The 18,557-nt window shown below is 30.5% G+C and overlaps 1 protein-coding gene and 1 pseudogene across 2 annotated transcripts; one reads left to right on the top strand and one right to left on the bottom strand.

Annotated features, from left to right (window-relative positions):
* The first annotated feature begins 853 nt into the window (after positions 1 to 853).
* On the top strand, positions 854 to 3,135 carry LOC113873234 (annotated as a pseudogene).
* Positions 1,742 to 9,090, bottom strand: LOC113873233 (probable receptor-like protein kinase At5g18500). 2 transcript variants are annotated; one of them, XM_027511276.1, is made up of 9 exons: positions 8,845 to 9,090; positions 7,510 to 8,196; positions 7,293 to 7,397; positions 6,987 to 7,109; positions 6,727 to 6,897; positions 6,478 to 6,607; positions 4,665 to 4,877; positions 4,193 to 4,305; positions 1,742 to 3,343 (listed from the first exon to the last, which is right to left on the bottom strand). In XM_027511276.1, the coding sequence occupies exons 2-9, from the start codon at positions 8,175 to 8,177 to the stop codon at positions 3,256 to 3,258; spliced, it is 1,611 nt and encodes a 536-aa protein (XP_027367077.1). In that variant the 5' UTR covers positions 8,178 to 8,196; positions 8,845 to 9,090; the 3' UTR covers positions 1,742 to 3,255. The 2 variants fall into 2 exon arrangements, with proteins under 2 accessions (XP_027367077.1, XP_027367079.1); XM_027511278.1 differs by lacking the exons at positions 1,742 to 3,343; positions 8,845 to 9,090 and adding an exon at positions 8,535 to 8,842 and having other exon boundaries at positions 3,555 to 4,305.
* Between the last annotated feature and the right edge of the window lie 9,467 nt (positions 9,091 to 18,557).

Raw genomic sequence — 18,557 nt, 5'->3', positions numbered from 1 at the left:
AATACATATAATATTGTTAGATTCACATAAAATATATTTAAAAACCCATTTAGGTTATATCACTAAAAGTGTCCTTAGTCACGTTTCTTTTTCGTCAAAACTTACAAAATAGTCATAAATAGAGATTACCTAAAGGGCACCTTAGGCACGTTTCTTTTTTTCGTGAAAACTCACAAAATGAGTCATAAATAAAGATTACCTTATTTCAACACATCGCTGACAAATCAATAATATTAATATACATTGCTGACGTCAATGATAAGCAAGTCTTAACATAGACCATTGCATATGTCGGGAGAAGAATAAAAATTAGAATCACCCATCAGGAAGGGAAATAAAAATTAAAAATTAAAAATGGCTTTCACAACATATTAAATTAAAATAATACATCAGTAAAACGTTGGAATTTTCACGACTCTTGGGTAATAAACTAGTATTATTTTTTGTTTAATATTTTTTATAAAATAAAAATTTAATAATATAAATGTTTAATCATCTTATATTATTTTCATGATTATGTATATAAAATTTTAAAATATTTTAACATTTGTACATATAATATCTAAATTTTAATATTTACTCATATTTTTTAAAAACAAATTATTGATTAAAATAAAGTTATGTGGTGAGGTACTTGTTAGTTACGTTTTTTTTTTATTTTATAAAATTGATAAACTCAATAAGATTTTTCAAATTAACGGTTAGATTTGTTATTAAAAAAATAAGTATTATATTAAATTTTAATTTTTAAATTTTCATGTAAAACCTTGAGCAATAATTAATGTACTCTTTGATTGCTTTGTTTTGAAATAATTTTTATATCTATTCTATTCACTCTATAAATGCCAACCCAAATCCCATGCGTAGGCTTCACAAAGCATTTAGCAAAGGGGAGAAGCAGTTGTAGAGTGGAGACCCTCTGAAACCTTGTTATTAAGGTTTGTGTTGTCACTACTCACTGCTCATGTTCTCATATTCATTTTGTCACTTTATTTACAATAATGATATCTCTAAACCATAATAAGTTGTTTTCTTTCATGCTTGGTTATGAAATTACTCGTGTAAATGATGAATGCTCGATTTATTACGTTTGTGTTATCTCATTTTCTTTGCATGCGTTTGGTTCTTTGTTGAACTTGATCAAACTGTTTTGAGTGAAGTAGTATTTTTCTTCAGTTTATGGAGATGGAACTCCGTTTTGCTTGAATTAATCATCCACCTTGAACCTCGGTTATTTAGCAGCATGAAAAATCTGATTAGAGCTTGTATATGTTTTGTTTATCCGGCAAGAAATCAAACAAACTGGTAAATCTCATGGCTAATTGTGAATTGTCATTTGTTATTCCAACTCAAACCAACAGATCCAGTAATTCTGATCATAAGCATCCTTTTCCTGGATTGAGCATCCTTCACCTTTGTGTAAAGTTCCAAAAAAAAAAAAGTTGAACATGTTAACAACCCTCATGTTCCAGCTTTTTTGTGTGTACTCTTGAATATATTTTATTCTCTAGATCTTTTGCCACTTATTGGAAGATGGTTAAATTCCTTTTGATTGCTTGAATATGAAGCATTTCTCTTTTATTATTATTTTTCTTTTGGGGAAAAACTGTGTGCGCTTTTAAGGTCTATGACATCAGTTTTTGTCTCTTCTAACTAATCAATTGTCTCAATATTCTTCTCCTGGTGGAACATCACTTTTACTTTTATGTATCTATTATTCTATTCTGCTATTAGCATATGGGAAAAAGATTGTCGCATCTATCTATGATTCTTAGAGAATTATGTTCCAAATTTGTGTCATATGCTGTTCAATGTCCGTTATTCAAAGCTTAAACATGATATCTCAAACTTTTATCATTGCTTTATTTATGAGTAAACCAGACATTTCAGCAGGAACCATCTGAATCATATTTTCAATACGTCACTTCGTTTTCCTCTTGTAGCTTGAAACTTGAGGAGAATGGATACCTTCTTATTCACTTCTGAGTCAGTGAATGAAGGTCATCCTGACAAGCTGTGTGATCAGATATCTGATGCAGTTCTTGATGCATGCCTGGAGCAAGACCCTGAAAGCAAGGTTGCCTGTGAGACCTGCACCAAGACTAACTTGGTCATGGTATTTGGAGAGATCACCACAAAAGCCAACATAGACTATGAGAAGATTGTGCGTGACACGTGCCGTTCTATAGGATTTGTGTCCAGTGATGTTGGCCTTGATGCTGACAACTGCAATGTATTGATCTACCTTGAGCAGCAAAGCCCTGACATAGCCCAGGGAGTCCATGCCCACCTCACCAAGCAACCTGAAGAGATAGGTGCTGGTGATCAAGGTCACATGTTTGGCTATGCCACAGACGAAACACCTGAGTTTATGCCTCTCAGCCATGTCCTTGCAACCAAGCTGGGTGCACGTGAAGTACGCAAGAATGAGGCATGTCCTTGGTTGAGACCTGATGGAAAACCCAAGTCACTGTTGAATATACTAATGAACATGGTGCTATGGTCCCAGTACGTGTCCACACTGTTCTCATATCCACTCAACATGATGAAACAGTTACCAATGATGAGATTGCTGCAGACCTTAACGAGCATGTTATTAAGCCTGTTATTCCTGAGAAGTACTTGGATGAGAAGACAATTTTCCATCTCAACCCATCAGGCCGTTTTGTCATCGGTGGCCCTCATGGTGATGCAGGTCTCACAGGGCGCAAAATAATTGTTGACACATACGGTGGTTGGGGAGCTCATGGTGGTGGTGCTTTCTCTGGGAAGGACCCTACCAAGGTGGATAGGAGTGGAGCCTATATTGCTAGACAGGCTGCCAAGAGTATTGTGGCTAATGGACTTGCTAGAAGGTGCATTGTGCAGATATCATATGCAATTGGTGTTCCTGACCCATTATCAGTGTTTGTTGACACTTTTGGCACTGGAGAGATTCCTGACAAGGAGATTTTGAAGCTTGTGAAGGAGATCTTTGATTTCAGGCCAGGAATGATTTCCATTAATTTGGACCTTAAGAGGGGTGGAAATGGAAGGTTCTTGAAAACTGCTGCTTATGGCCACTTTGGAAGAGATGACCCTGACTTCACATGGGAGGTGGTGAAACCTCTCAAGTGGGCGAAGCCTCAAGAGTAAGGTTGTTTGCCAATAAAATGGTAATATGTTGGTTCTCTTGTTGCTTTCACACCTAAGATACGTGGTATGCTTTTGCCTTTCTTTTGTATCTTTCTTTAAAAAAAAGGAAAAGAAAATATTCTACATTTTCTCTCCATCACCAGTGCTTCTAAGATCTTTTTCACATGAAAAAATTATATACATAGAAGTATATGAAAATACGAAGGACCTGCAGAGCAGCATTAATATACTATTAGAAGTTTGCTATGCATTATGTTTGCTCTCAATTGATGAGAGACCTGGTCACAGTGACATACTGACCTGACAGAATCTTGAGTCTCATTAATTAACTGGACCTTCATTCTATTAGTTTAGACGTCATCAAGTCAGTTAACCGTTAACTAAGTGGAAGGGCAAAATTACGGTGATTGTACATTGCAGTAACGTATGTTCTCATAAGCTCACTGGCTTTACTGTTCATACAACAAAGTACCACACACCATGATTGGAAATTGCTTCATTCCTCTCCCTAGTATGTGTTAAGAGTTTAACAACAATAATAATTACAACTCAACGACGTGCACTTAACTCGTAATATACTACCCAATAAAGGGACCACAAGGATCGGGAAATTTATGATAAACTAATGTTATAAAAGGAATGGAATAGTGTGACCCGGAATGATCTTAGCATAAAGATTTTTAAGAAAGTAAAATCATACTGTTTATTTTACTTTCCTCAATGACAATGCCCACATATTTATCAAATAAATCTAGGAAAGCTATCAGATTCTGTACACACCCCAATTTTGGGTTCTTATAAATATCACCCACCTCATACACAAACAATATATATATCCTTCTAGAACAAATGCCTATCCTTCTACAACAAAAGAAAAGAGATCCCAAAAATCAATATTATACCCTGCTGAGTCAACCCCCCTCTGCCATGCCCATCTTGGGTAGGCGAATCCAAGAATCTAACAAGATAAAAATCTTATTAAAAAAAAATCACTCACTTTATACATCCCACTGACCCTAAAAAAGAATCTCATTCTTTCGGTCATGCCTGTTGTTACCTTCCAATTTCTGATCTAGAACCCTGAATGTCACTCCCGTCTGTGTCAGAACAATCCTTCTGAGATTCAATTTCTGTGCTAACGCCACCACGATTTCTACGCTGCCTACGGTCCTGAGCATCCAGATAATGAAATAAATCAAATGTCATTCTAAAATCATTCCGTAAAACCAATCATCCCTTAAATATTGAGATATGTATCCATTTATGATCTGATAAGAAACGGAAAGGTTGATGCATTGCAGGCAAATGAGAAAACCATTAAGTTCATTTTGAGAAAAGATGCGCTGAAAAAGGACCAGAGAAATGAACTGTGTCATCAACTCCTAATTAGGTCCAACAAGCTCGACTAGGATTAGCTGTGGCCCAAAGTGACTTGAATATCAAGGGCAGTATAAACAATTAAATAAAACACAAAGCTTTGAGAAAAAGAAAAGATCATGTTAATGGTGACAAAGTAGAAAAAAACAAACCTCTCTTGGTAAAGGGTACTCCTCTGACTCGAGCATTCGCACAACTTGACCCATCTTGGGTCTTTTCTCAGAATCTGGATCTACACATCTCAAAGCAGTTAAGAGAGCCCGTTTCAGAGATCTGGTAGATGGTCTCATCTCAATGTTTGGGTCTACCACTTCTTCAGATTGCCTGTTTCCAACCATCATCTTAAGCCAATCAACCATATTAACCTGAGGGGCATTGTAAATGTCAGTCAAAACTCTTCGACCAGAAACAAGCAACTGAAGAAATATCAGCCCAAAGAGCACCAAAACTATTTTTATTGTCAATAATCAAGCATGAGATCCTCAAGGGATAATCACTGCCCTTTACATAAACTAATTACTGAAAATAAGGTAATAACTGAACAACCAATATACTGAGATTTGAATATCCCTATCCAAAACAAATGATAAATCCCTAACTGATAAAGTTACAATCCCTAGTTATCTTTAAATCTCAAATTCCCAAATGGAAGCCCCAAATAGACAAGTCATCTAAATCCCGCATCATAGTTGCAATCTATAATACAGCAGCAACTGTGATCATAATGATGCTAGAAATGAGAGTAGAAAGAAGAATGAACAATATATAACTGATTCATCAATATCAAGTAAGGTCTGAAGTTGCAAAGTTTGCAAGTTCAAGCAATAAACAAGTAATGAGGAAAGCTAAAAAGAGAAGTTTTAAAGTAACCTGTAGGTTCCTGTATTTGAAAAGTTTCAATGGATCCTTGTAGTTTAAAAAGTATGAATTGGTCATGTTAAACATTTTTTCTGTACAGGGATCTAACAGTAAACTATTCAGGGACTCTATTGAGTAAGTTTTGAAATTACAGAGAATACAGACCCATCCACAATTTTGAAATTATACAGACTTACTTTAAAATTCCTAAAAACTATATTACGTTTAGCATCCAAAAATAAATATTGCAGGTGCCAAGCCAGGGTTCATATATTGCGGAGCTCAAATGGATTGATCAGGGACTCCCCAACTTTATATCCTAAATTTTTTCCAACCACCCATGATGTTAGAGCAACTTAAAGCAATGCAAACAAGACATTACTAGCATTGTTGAGAATGTTAGTTTTTCATGGATTGAATGTACAGCTTACAAAGTGAAAGAAGATTAACTAACTCCTGTTGCTCTTTTATCCAGTCACTGATTTTTCACCATAATGACCCATGACTTGATTTTCTTATAGGATTGACAAATTAATTGGAGATGTTTCATAAATTAGTCATGCATATCAAAACAGAACTCCATTACATCAACAATTTAGGACCAAATGGGTAAAAATAGGACCATTTTTAAAAATGTCTAGGTGGAAGAATTGAGAAAATAGGATAACCCAATCCTTAAGTTGGTTATAATAAAGTAGAAAAAATGCTAGCAATGCACTTTTGACACTATTATTGGGTGAGTTCCCATCCAAGCCCATTAAATAACTTTGGCCTACACTCTCTGAGTTACACATGGGAATTCACCCAACAATAAAGTGTAAAAAAATCAGTCAAAAAGTATGTTGCTAAAATTTTTGGGAAGATGGTAACGTTGCATGTCTAAAAACATATATTGAGACAATAGGCCAAAAAAAAAATAAAAAAGGAATCATATCTTGTGATTAACACCTAATGTACAAGACAAGCACACTACTTTTTTTCTGGTTGAATAAGTCAAACTCACAAAATTAACGCTTTTGGATTATTCATTGAATTTAATGAATTGTTGTAAAAGAACACATACTCCAAGATGGATTTTCTTCCAACATAAAAGTCAAGTTTACTCACTTCCTGTGCTGGACGACTATAGTCAACTGGATCTCTTCCTGTAATTGCCTCCAATAGCACAACACCAAAGCTATAAACGTCACTTTTTTCATTTAGAAGACCAGTATTTGCATATTCAGGAGCCACATATCTGTAAATATGGAATAAGAAAGAAAGAAAGAATAAATATAAGGATTGAAGTTCCTCTTAACAAAATTCAGTGTGGAAAAAAAAAAAACATTTCTAAGGAAAGAGCACAAAAATACTGACCCAAAGGTTCCCATAACTCGCGTTGCAACATGACTCTTCCCAGAACCCAGTAACTTGGCCAGGCCAAAATCAGAAACCTTAGCATTAAAGTCATCATCAATTAATATGTTGCTTGACTTGATATCTCGGTGTACCACCTTTGGCTCAATCGCTTCATGCAAATATGCAAACCTGAAACAAGTATGTTTCCATTTATGACTGAGATAAACCTAAGAACGAGGACAAGAAAAGCCTGAAGAAGCAGAGATGCAACAACTTACGCCTTAGCTGTGCCAAGGAGAATCTTGATACGTGCTTCCCAGGTAAGATATCCATGGTGGCGCATAGCTCCATGAAGCCATTGCTCTAAGTTTCCATTATTGACATACTCATAGACTAACATCCTGCAAATATATACCCCATTTAGAAGAAACATAATTAAGACAACACATTGAAGCCATTGTCTGTTGAACTTGAAACTGACCTCACTATGAAAATCACATAGGTATTTTCATGATTCCGGCAACTATAATTCAATTCCTTTAAGAAAGATATTAAGATTGCAATATAATTGATAAATAGGGTACCTGTGAGTCCCCTCCATGCAGTACCCCAAAAGACGAACCAAATTTTTATGTCGGACATGTCCAATAGCTTCAACTTCCACTCTAAATTCTTTCTCTGCTTGACCACTGCCAGAAAAGGGGTAAAATAAAACTAGTCAGAAGTTTGGCAAAAGTCCGAGGAATAAAAATAAACCAATTAAAGTAACTTGGAAACCTTAGACATGGTACAGGAACTCACATGTTGTTGAGTATCTTTTTAACTGCTACTGGAGTCCCGTTGATCAACTGTCCCCGGTAAACAACTCCATACCCACCCTCACCAATCACATTTTCTTTTGAAAAACGGTTTGTAGCAAGTTCAAGATCCCTCAGTGTAAACCAGTGACCCCAACCCAAGTGAGAGAATTCTGGAAGGCCAGAGAGGGGTGAAGGAGCTGTTATGGGGTATGAAGAAGAGGCCTTGTACATCCTAACCGTGCCAGAGCTAACTTCTTCCCCTGATTGTGAGCCACCTCCATCTTTCTCCAAGTAATGAAACGAATCTGAGTGACTGCCGCTATCCCCAGGCATCATCTTCCCAACACCTAAATGAACCATAACTTTGTCTGATTCTTTGTCACCGGATTTGTCGTGAATTGTAAGAAGTATTCCTTCACGAGGAACAAATCCATTTGCCGGTACTTGCTCAACCCTCACTTCCTTTATTTCCTTTGAAACAGCAGGTATATGACTAACAGGAATCCTTTCCCTAGCTTTTCTAGATTTCTTCCTTGAAGTGAGGCAAAATGAAAGCACACAGAGGATCACAATAATAAACAATCCAACTGCAATTCCAATTATTTCCCAAACCTTAAGACCCCAAACCGGAGTTTTCTCAGACAACTCAGCTTTAAGATCATCACCCATCTCTTATAAGCCCTGATGCCTACAATATACAAGTAACAAAAAGTAATAAGCTACATTACATTCAAATTTCTTCAATTCATTTGTAACTGATTATATATTTATCAGACCACTACATTGTCGTTCAAAGCAATATGAACAAACATCAGAAGACACTCTCTTGGAACTAAACTATGAAGTAAAAGACAAACAGAATGTTCAACTTCAACACACCAAAACCACCCTTGATTGGTTAATATTTATTACACAAGCACACGCATATTCAGAACTCAAACAGCCACAATACCCACAAAACGAAGAAAGAAGACAATTAACATGAAAGGAACCCCAAACACAAAGGCACAGACTTCCTAGTCCTACCTATCTATACGGAACGAAATTCACAACGATAACATGCCCCAAACCCCAGATCTCACAAATCACTTCATCACGAGTTACCCAGTTACCAAAACCAGAAAGCCCAGATCTTTGGCACCCAAAATGCATAAAATAGTAAGAACCCAAATCTGCCAGTTCTCAAAAAAAAAGAAACTTTATAGATGAAAATTGAAAATGCTTTCTGGGTTTTACGGGGAGTGTAAATGTAAGTAGTGAATGGCAATAATGGGGATGATAAGAAGAAAGGGTGGAGTTATGAATGAGTGGTAGGTGATGAGTTTGGAATAGATACCTTACAATGCATACGCATACATCTAATTCCAAAATTTCCAGTGCAGTAAAAGAAAAGAGAAGCATAAGCATAAAGCATGCAATTGTGTAAAGTCGTATTGAGAGATATTGTTGGTCGGTTATGAACATCACAATACTAATATCAGCAATTCATTTCACTCTTTTCATCTTCCATTTTTATTCTGCTGATAGTTTCATTTGACCTAATGTTTAGCTGTTTATTTTACTTCCCATCGTCCTCTGCGCTCCATAACAGATCCAAGTCATTACTCTTAACCAACTCTTCAAACTTGTAACTCATTTTTGTTCTATTTATTTTTATATTTCTTTTAATCAAACTCATCTTTTCATTACGAGATTATTCAAGGGATACCTATTTAAATTTTATTAGATATTTCGAAATGTTTGTAACATAGTTTTATAATTTTTATAAGTTTTTCTAATTTATTATATGAATAATTCAAATAATTATTTTAACTTATTTTAACAAAATTTATGATCAAATTTATAATACACATACTTGGGTAATAAAAGATTACTGCATAACCACTTCATCCGTACACACCTAAAATTTCGTATTTAAACATTGTATATAAAAACAATTCTCGCTGAAAGAGTTAATTTTAATATTTCATTATGTTATAAAAATATGTCTAAAAACGAAAAAATTTTAACGGAATTTTTTACTAGTATATTTATAGATGTATGATATAAATATATTAGATATATATCATATTAAATATTTTAAGAATCTTTTATTAGATGTGATATAAAAATAAGATATAATACGTTGCTTATCTTATCTTATTTTTGACATTTATTAAATCAACAAGATATTATACATTTATTTTATGATCTTATTATCTATTTTAGTATACATTTTATATGGTAAAAATCTAGTTAAAAGTTGATTGAATAAACAATTTAATATATTTCAATTTATATTTCAATTTACATTAAATATAAAATAAGATATGTTTATATATTCTTATTTTATCATTCTTTCTTTTTTTTGCTATTTTATTTTATCTTGATTTTAATATTAACTAGTTTAGTAGCCTGTATAATATATAAGAATTATTTTATAATAAATGTATATAATTTTATAATTAAATACAAATTTATCTATATATTTATAAATAATTATATATTATTAAAATTATTTTAAACAATAATTTTAAAAAAAATATTTTGACTTAACTCTATAATTATAAATAATATGTATCAAAATAATAAAGATTTATTGAAATTAAATAATTTTAAAATATAATTATTTTAAAATTATAATTTCTTTATATAGTGTAAAAAATTGAGTTAAGTGTCAATAATCAATAAATTTAAAAAATTATGATAATTTTATAAATATAAGAATAAGTATTTATAAAAAATTATAAAAGTTAATATAAGATAACAAGTAAAATTTAATATAAGGTAATAAAAAAAAGTTAAGTAACAATTTGAATCTTTAAAATTTAAAACAAAATTAACAAAGACATAAATAAATAAAAAATTATTGTAAGAAAGTGTAATTCATGTATCATTTTCTGTTAATTTTACTTCTAAAATATATATGTCCTGAAAGAGAATAATTTCACTAATACTGAAATAATTAATTCTCAATTATAAAATAGATGTTAATTTTTCATAAATTATATTATGAATAATATTAATTTGTAATACTATTTTTTATTATATAAATTATTAAGATAGTATATAAGTTTTAATTAAAAATATATATTAAGAATGGTTTAAATGGTTGTCTTAATTTTCCCTAACTTATCAAGAAATTTTATTCTTTAATTTGTCCTATTATTTCTTTCATTAATTTCCCTCTTTTATTTTTTTTCTTTTTTAAAACAATCCATTATTAATTAATTACAATTTGACAATGGTTCAATTTTAGTGTACTATCATTGTAAAAAAATATACACTATTAACCAATTAAAATACATTATGAATATAACTTATATATTAATTTTTTATATATAACTATTCATTATATTTAATTAAATTTATTTAATAATGGTGAGAAGAGAAAGCTTATTATGTAATCTTGAAGTACAAGTGCATTGAATCTTATTGTGTAATTTTTAATAAAAATTACTATATATACAATTTTTTATTATATATCTTTAAACATATTTAAAAAAAATCTTAAAAATTACGGCTCAACGTATTAACCTATTGGGAAACGGTTAAATTAAAAGAAAAATGTGACAGTTTCCAGTATCCAATCATTTCTAACACCAACTCATATTGGAAATTGTTGAGACATGCAAAGCTTAAGTTCCATAAAATATGAAATTCATATTTGTTATGGATAATCAATATTGTGAAGGTAGTTGGCCACAAGCTTATCCCTTCCCTCAAAGCTAGTCTCTATCACAAGTCATTCTCATGACTGTCCATTTTTTATAATCCAAAGCCTAGCTTTTAATAATTACGTGCATTTTGAACGATGATTACGTGAGAAAGAAAATGAAAAATGCTATACGAAAATAACATTCCCCTAACAATGCAATATCTGACATATCAAGTTACAATCATTTTTTTATATTTTTGATAATCAAGTTACAATCGTTTTCAAGACATGGAAATAAATAGAAAATGAAGAAAAATGAGATGCATGAGCGAATGAAAAGGAAGTGCTTGCTGGCAATTTGGAATTATTGGTCGATCTCATCTCCAACATCTCTTCTCAGTTCCATATATAATGTTTTTGGGTCCACCATTTTTGGACGCCAGCATCCATCTATTGTTTTCAAATGCCTTTACCTTACAACGGTCATTAACAGCCATTACAAAGATTATCAAGCACATTTTTCATCATTACTTCAACAAAATTGTCAATAAATACAATTACACCCCAATTATAGCTCCAACTTCACGTCTAATTCTATTTTTTAATTAAATAAAATGTAAATTCACTTAAACAAATCCTCTGAAAATATATAAAATTTACTTAATCAAAATATATAAGCTCGACGATTTGATGTTATTAAACCCCATAAATTCTAATCAGCACGAGGGGTGATATTGCTTTTAATTAAAATGACATTGTTTTTATGTTAAATTATTACTTTAAAATATTTGTCAAAAAATAGAGTTACACACCCGTTATGGCGGAACTCAATCAACACTTCTGTTTTTTTAATTAAATAAAATGTAAATTCAATAAATAAACTTTCTAAGAATAGCGTAAAATTTACTTAATTACAATTTATGGCAACTTTGGACTTGGGATCTATGTTCTTGAAAACTATCAATAATTTAGGTGAATACAAAAATAAACTTTACATCGCTAATTTAATTTTATCTACTATTAATAAGATTGGACCGCAAAATGTTGTTTAAGTCATTATTAATAATGCTTTTATTTATAAAGCAATTGGATCAATTGTTGAATTTAAATCTATTTATCCTCATATTTTTTGGAAACCATGTGTAGTATACACTTTAAATCTTGTCTTCAAAAATATTTATATACCAAAAAATACATAAACTAATGATATGTTCAGGTAATGTGAGAGAATGCACAAGAACTTTGTACCTCCAATCTATAGTAGTGCAGCAAACCCTATCTGCATGCAAAACTCAAAATTAGGAATAAGCAACAAAAAAAAATCATAAGCCAAAGACGAATCAATTGAAATATTTTGCAAATATGTCTTATATAAAAAATAACCTGAAAGAAAGTTATTTTTTCTACCATATGTTCTGAGTTGCACACAGCCAAATTTTGCACTTTCCTAATGTTTATGCCTAATAAATCATTAATTTAATATAAATAGTATGTTATGCACTGATAAAGATGCAGAACCATCCCATCACAATATGACATAGCAAGTCACTGATTATTTTCCAGAGTAGAAACTATGAGTGTCATGACCCTTTTTATAAGGAATCGAAAACATTGTTTCTACACTACATACTTATTTAAGATAAATAAATAATAGAGAATATAAGTATAAAATTCACTTCAAATAAAATAAAGTTTCTTACAACAAATATCTAATAGAACAACATAATATTACATTTAGTTCATAATATTCAAATTACACAAATTATACTACGTAGCTCCCTCTACATGAAGTCTCAAAATATAAGGAAAAAAGACTTTGATGCAAAATTACTCAACTCCAGCTTCTAATATTTCTCCACTGGCCTCTCAGCTTGTGAAGTAGATGTAATACCTGCTACATCTGCTCACGTATTACCGTATGATCATCGCAATACACACGCACACAACGGCATAGACAGATGCAAGGGTGAGCTTACAAAAAAGTAAAATAAAATCGTATATATACAACAAAATATTACTTACAGTAACAGGCAAAATATTACTTATAGTAACAGCCCCATGCATTATCAACTCATCTAATGCACAACATAAAAAATGGTTTCCAACTGGTTTCACAGCCTAAGTAATTCATAAGGAACCAAGCTGGTCTGGGAGCGACCCATTCTGGTATCTAGATCCACATAGCTCAGCATGCTCTACCGTTACACATCTACCCACCTAAACGTGTAACTCAACTCTATAATAATGTAAGATATATATATCAACATGATGCAACACAACTAAAATCATTTCAACAGCTCAGCTAAGACAAGTTTATAATAAATCAGTCAAATCACAGTGTTATTAAATCAGTTATCAGCAGCTACAACATAGAAAAATAACTTTCAAGTATTAAATCCTTTATATCTCAGCTTTTACCAAAGAGATCTAACAAAATTAACTCAAACCTTTCTTAAATAGCATATCAAACCGTTCAAAACATAGTTCATAGACTAAAGTAAGCTTCCCTTACCTTGAAACGGTGATTCACTCCAGATCTACCGAATATTACTTGTTTTATCACAAGATTCACCAAAGATTTGGCTTTAGATCGGAATTTCTCCTAATAACACCATGAACTTCTATGAGAAAGAGAAGGAGAAGAGAAACGAACGGTGAATCTAACTTCAAACTTAAAGAAACTTACTTCAAATCCCTTAGAACGGATGCAGAATCACAGATCTGGATAGAAATCTAAGTTTATGAGAGTTTAATATGAGAGAAAATGATGGTATATGACCTTGTAACCTTTGAGAACCTTGGATAGAAGTGAAGAAATGAAAATTTCATGTAAAGCCCCCTTTTTATAGAAATTTTTAAAAATTTACTGTTCACCGTCACAATTACTATTCATCATCGGAAACACTGTTCAGAATACTATTCACGTCGGAAACATTGTGCACGCGTATGTGACGTCATGGTACGTTACTATTCACTGACACTGTTCACTTTTTTTAAAATAATTTTAAACTCCATTTAAATCTATTCCAATACTAAATAATCTTTCAATTAACATTTAACAAACATAAAATATTATAAAATACTCAATAATAGATTACAAGCCTGACAATGAGTAGAAAATAAAACTAAATGCATTAGCAAAAAAGACAAAACCAATTTGCAAAGGCTATACAATTAATTTGACAAAATTAAATTTGCCATTGAAAAAGGATTAAAGATTATCTTCTTTTTTTTTTCTTTTAATACATTGAAAAAGGAACCATCTAACAAGTATCAAACATTGAAATTGAAACTGAAAAGTAACATGTATGAACCGAAAAGTTAACATGTATTTGCCAAATGTTAGAAAACTCATTGAAAAGATGGAGAAAACACCTGCAATGCTATAGTAGGAACGAGCAAATCACGTTGCAATGCTTCAATGCGAGTGACCTAATCACTATTTGATGTGAGATGCTAGCGACCAAATTACTATTGCAAGCTAACATTTAGGGTTTAGAAGAGGAAAGAAAAAACTAGTTTTCTTACTTTAAATCCAATTTTGATAAATTATATCCAATTTATATCTAGATTTTATTTTCTTGTAGATTGGGTATTTAGTTAATTAAAAAAATTTGATTTTTTAAATCCAGTTAGGCTTGGTTACGGGTTGGGCTTTTATATTTGAATTTTTTGCTTACCTTTAATTGTTATGTTTAAAAAATTGAGAACTATTAAGTATGGTCTCAAATCTATGATTATTAATAAATAATAGCTTTACTATAAGGAGGATGATGTTCAGAAAGATGCTTTTGTGAAAGAAATAATTTTATAACAGTTGGTGGGATATAGTTGACTATGTTATAAGTTTGACAAAGTACATTTATGATATGTTTTGTTTTTGTGATACTAATAAGTTAAGCCTTCACTTAGTTTATAAAAAATAATATTTTTTAAGTGAACAAGTAAAGTTAACAATATATCCACAAGGGGGCAAGGAGTTGAATCAACATTCATCCTTCCATGATGTGGTTTGTAACATTTTAATTGATAGATGGACTAAAAGCTATACATTACTTCATTGTTTGGCTCATTCACTCAATCTTAGTAAAATTTAATTAATTTACTCCTTTTATTTTATTTACTTTTTCTTTGAAGTTTCAATTAACTTATTTATATACTTTATAATTTGTATAATAGCTATTATTGTAGACATTAGCTTGAGGAAGCTCCAAATTAAGTTCTCCTGTATAAGGATAATAAGGTTTTCATAGAGAAAAATAAGTACTTAAAAAGTTACTTTCTATATTTGAAGGAAAGGTTAGAAGCAACTACTAAGTTGGTCATTTTGATTCTTTATAAGATAGGTGGACTTAAAACCAAAGGAAAGGTGAGTTATGTATAGAGTTACAATTCCCAAACTTTAGTCCATTATTTTGAAACTTCTTTCACAACCATGTTTTTTTTGTTGTTATAAAAGAAATTGGAGCACTTATTCCTTTATTTAATCTTTGAAAAGAAATAAACTTAATCTTAAAAAGGTTAAAGATTTAGTATTTGTACACACAAATCTTTATTTTCTTTAAAGGAAAAGTAAGAATTATCTTGAGAGTGAGACTAGAATGTAAAATATTAGTAGTGATAAATAGGATCCATTTGAAGGTGTTGAAATGCTTGAAGTTGTTAGTTTTTTTCTTGATAAACAAAAATTGGAAGTAGTTCTTTTCATTGATAATAGAAAAGGAAATAATGAGGTTGACATTATTAAAGTTTGATTTTTATAGTTATGTTTTATTATTGTCATGTCATATTGAACAATTTAAGTATTGTAAGATGTTTTATTATTTTTGTAAACAAATTTATGCTCACGCAAACAAAGTATTATTTGGTGCATTATTATTTTAAAATATTTTATACTATTAATGAATAAAAATATATTATAAATGTACTTTTTAAACTAATTATTAAAAATTTAAAAAAATATATATAACAATTTATAATTAAATGATAATATAAAAATATATTATGAATATATTCTAATTAAGTTTCATAAATAAATATGCAAATAATTTAAAAGTTATGATTTTGGGGGCGGGGAGGAAGTAAATAAACACAGTTATGGTAAAATAATAAATGTATGCACATAAAACTATCAAATGCATTTTTTTTAGGCATAATTGGGAGCAATTGTGGAAGAAAATTTGAAAATAAAATAACAGAAAAACATTTATTAGGTATTTTTTGGTAAATTAAAGCAAGAAAACTCTATTCGATCCTTTCAAGATGTTACAGTTGTTGAAGTTGAGGTGAATTTAATCATTTTTTAACGATTTTTTCATAGATATAATTAATAATTAAATTTTAACTAATATAATAAAAGCATCAATTATTTACCAAATATATTAAATTTTATTGCTGCAACAAAAAGCATATTGGTTAGTGTAGTATCTGAAAAATTAAATTGAAAAAGAAATCTTTGAAATATATAATAACAAATGGCAAGCAAATTATGAATTCAGTCATCATAAGCCACTAATATGTATATTATAGTTTATGGTTCATTTGTTATTCTTTTAAAACAACAATGTACAAAGGTAACAAGTCACATGTTATTTATTTGACATTTTATCGTGTGACTAATCAAATCTCGAGTCTTCTACGTCAAAACAATGCGACTTGAATGTTGTAAATATTAGCAGAATGCCTACAATTATGCAAATGTTTTTTAAGGGTTGAAGCAGCATTGTAATAATTATAAGCCCAAAGGCACATTTGTTGCTCCTAGTAATACCAGAAAACAAATGCATTAATTGTTGCCTGAACGCGTATTTTTCTTTTTAAATTATGATATATAATATGTAATACTTCAGTTCACACACACATATATACACTTATTATTTTTATTATTATTTATTAGTGAATCTCTTTTCTATTTTTACACTAATGAACTAATATAAATAATTTATTTATTATTTTAAATTTTTACATATACAGATAAATAAATAAAAATATTTTTCTCTTTAGACAGATAAAGATACTAACTATGTAGACGAGTAGTTACTATTATAATATAAAAATTTTGCTTGAATGAAAGGGATTCTAATGTTTTGAATTGATAATCTTCGGTTCAATTTCAAAAATAAAACAACTGTGTAGCAAGGATAGATATATATGCGGTAAAAAAAATATTCAGAAATAAAATGCTCTTTTTTTTTCCTCTTTTAGTTCAAGGGAAGGGGAATATGGGATTTTAAAAAAAAAATTATTTTCTTAAATATTAAAACAGTTTATATGGTCTAACCTTGTAAGGACCGCTCTACTGGAGACTTCCAAGTTGAGATTTTTGGGCCAATTAAATATGAAGCGCTGTTGGTAATTTCTTTTGGTATCTTAAAAATAATATTTTAAACTGATTAATATATTTTGAAATTTTATTTCTCAAAACAGGGTAACATGGTTAAAAAAAATATAGTAAAATAAAAATAAAATCAACGCTATATTATTGAGTAACTTGTTTTTGGTTAACATGCTAGTAACTTGAGTTAGAATCTATTGTTGCTGAGCGTAAAACATAGATATTTTTCTTTATAAAATTAATATACTTTATAAAAATGTTTAAACTAATGGTTGAATTTATCAATTTAACATTATAGTCCTCGTTGATCCAGCTTATTCAATCCTTGTATCCTTAAGCTTTGGGCCTTTTGTGATGGGCTGTTTTCAGCCCTTAAGCTTCACAAACTGGGTGCTGTCCTAAATATCGAAAATATTGTAAAACTATATTATAAAACTAACCATTCTTTAAAAGGCCTATGCGCAGAAACATGATACTAGAAGAAAAAACAGGAGATAATTTTTTTGGTTATTTATAATAATTACATGTTATCAAAATAAGCAAACAATGCATGTGAGTGGCGGCATGCATACTTGATCATGCTTGGTGAACAAGGGTTGAGGGAGATCCCTCTCTCGTTCCCTATTAAACTTTGAGAAAATTTGCTTTTAACATCAAATAAAAGTTTTACAATTTTTCGATAAGAACAATAATGAATTATAAGCATACACTGTTTAATCAAATTTTGGTAATAACAAAAATGCTCTTTCAACCATTTGGAATCATGTTTTTGATTGAAAGTAGATGATGGATCTGTTGACAAGATCATGAGTCTTTTTATTGAAATCAATTGATTGGTTATGCTGAGTAATCTTGACTAGAAAGCTAACAACTTTATGAGATTTGAAAATTCGAAGGGCTATAGATTCTGAAGAAAGTGAGTTAGAAAAAAAACATTGTCTACAGGAAGCAAAGCATGTTAGATGCCACAGCAATTTACATGGACAATAACGAATTAATTACGATAAACTGAACTTCTTTAACCATTGGGCTGTATATAATGAACTGTTGTTATTTTAGGAACGTATTTTTTTCAAAA

Source organism: Abrus precatorius, unplaced genomic scaffold, assembly GCF_003935025.1.
Source record: "Abrus precatorius isolate BTA unplaced genomic scaffold, Abrus_2018 Scaffold7, whole genome shotgun sequence".
Classification (NCBI taxonomy): Eukaryota; Viridiplantae; Streptophyta; class Magnoliopsida; order Fabales; family Fabaceae; genus Abrus; species Abrus precatorius.
Note: the sequence above shows the minus strand (reverse complement) of the source record. Positions and strands in the feature narration are given on the sequence as shown.

What these genes read in the sequence shown, in the direction of transcription:
- LOC113873233 (XM_027511276.1), bottom strand. Translation starts at nt 8,177, where the DNA reads ATGGGTGATGATCTTAAAGCTGAGTTGTCTGAGAAAACTCCGGTTTGG. An exon ending in AAAAAGATACTCAACAACAT is followed by an intron (nt 7,398 to 7,509) that starts GTGAGTTCCTGT and finishes CTTTTCTGGCAG; the next exon opens with TGGTCAAGCAGAGAAAGAAT. An exon ending in TCTAGATCAGAAATTGGAAG is followed by an intron (nt 3,344 to 4,192) that starts GTAACAACAGGC and finishes GCTGCTCTGCAG; the next exon opens with GTCCTTCGTATTTTCATATA.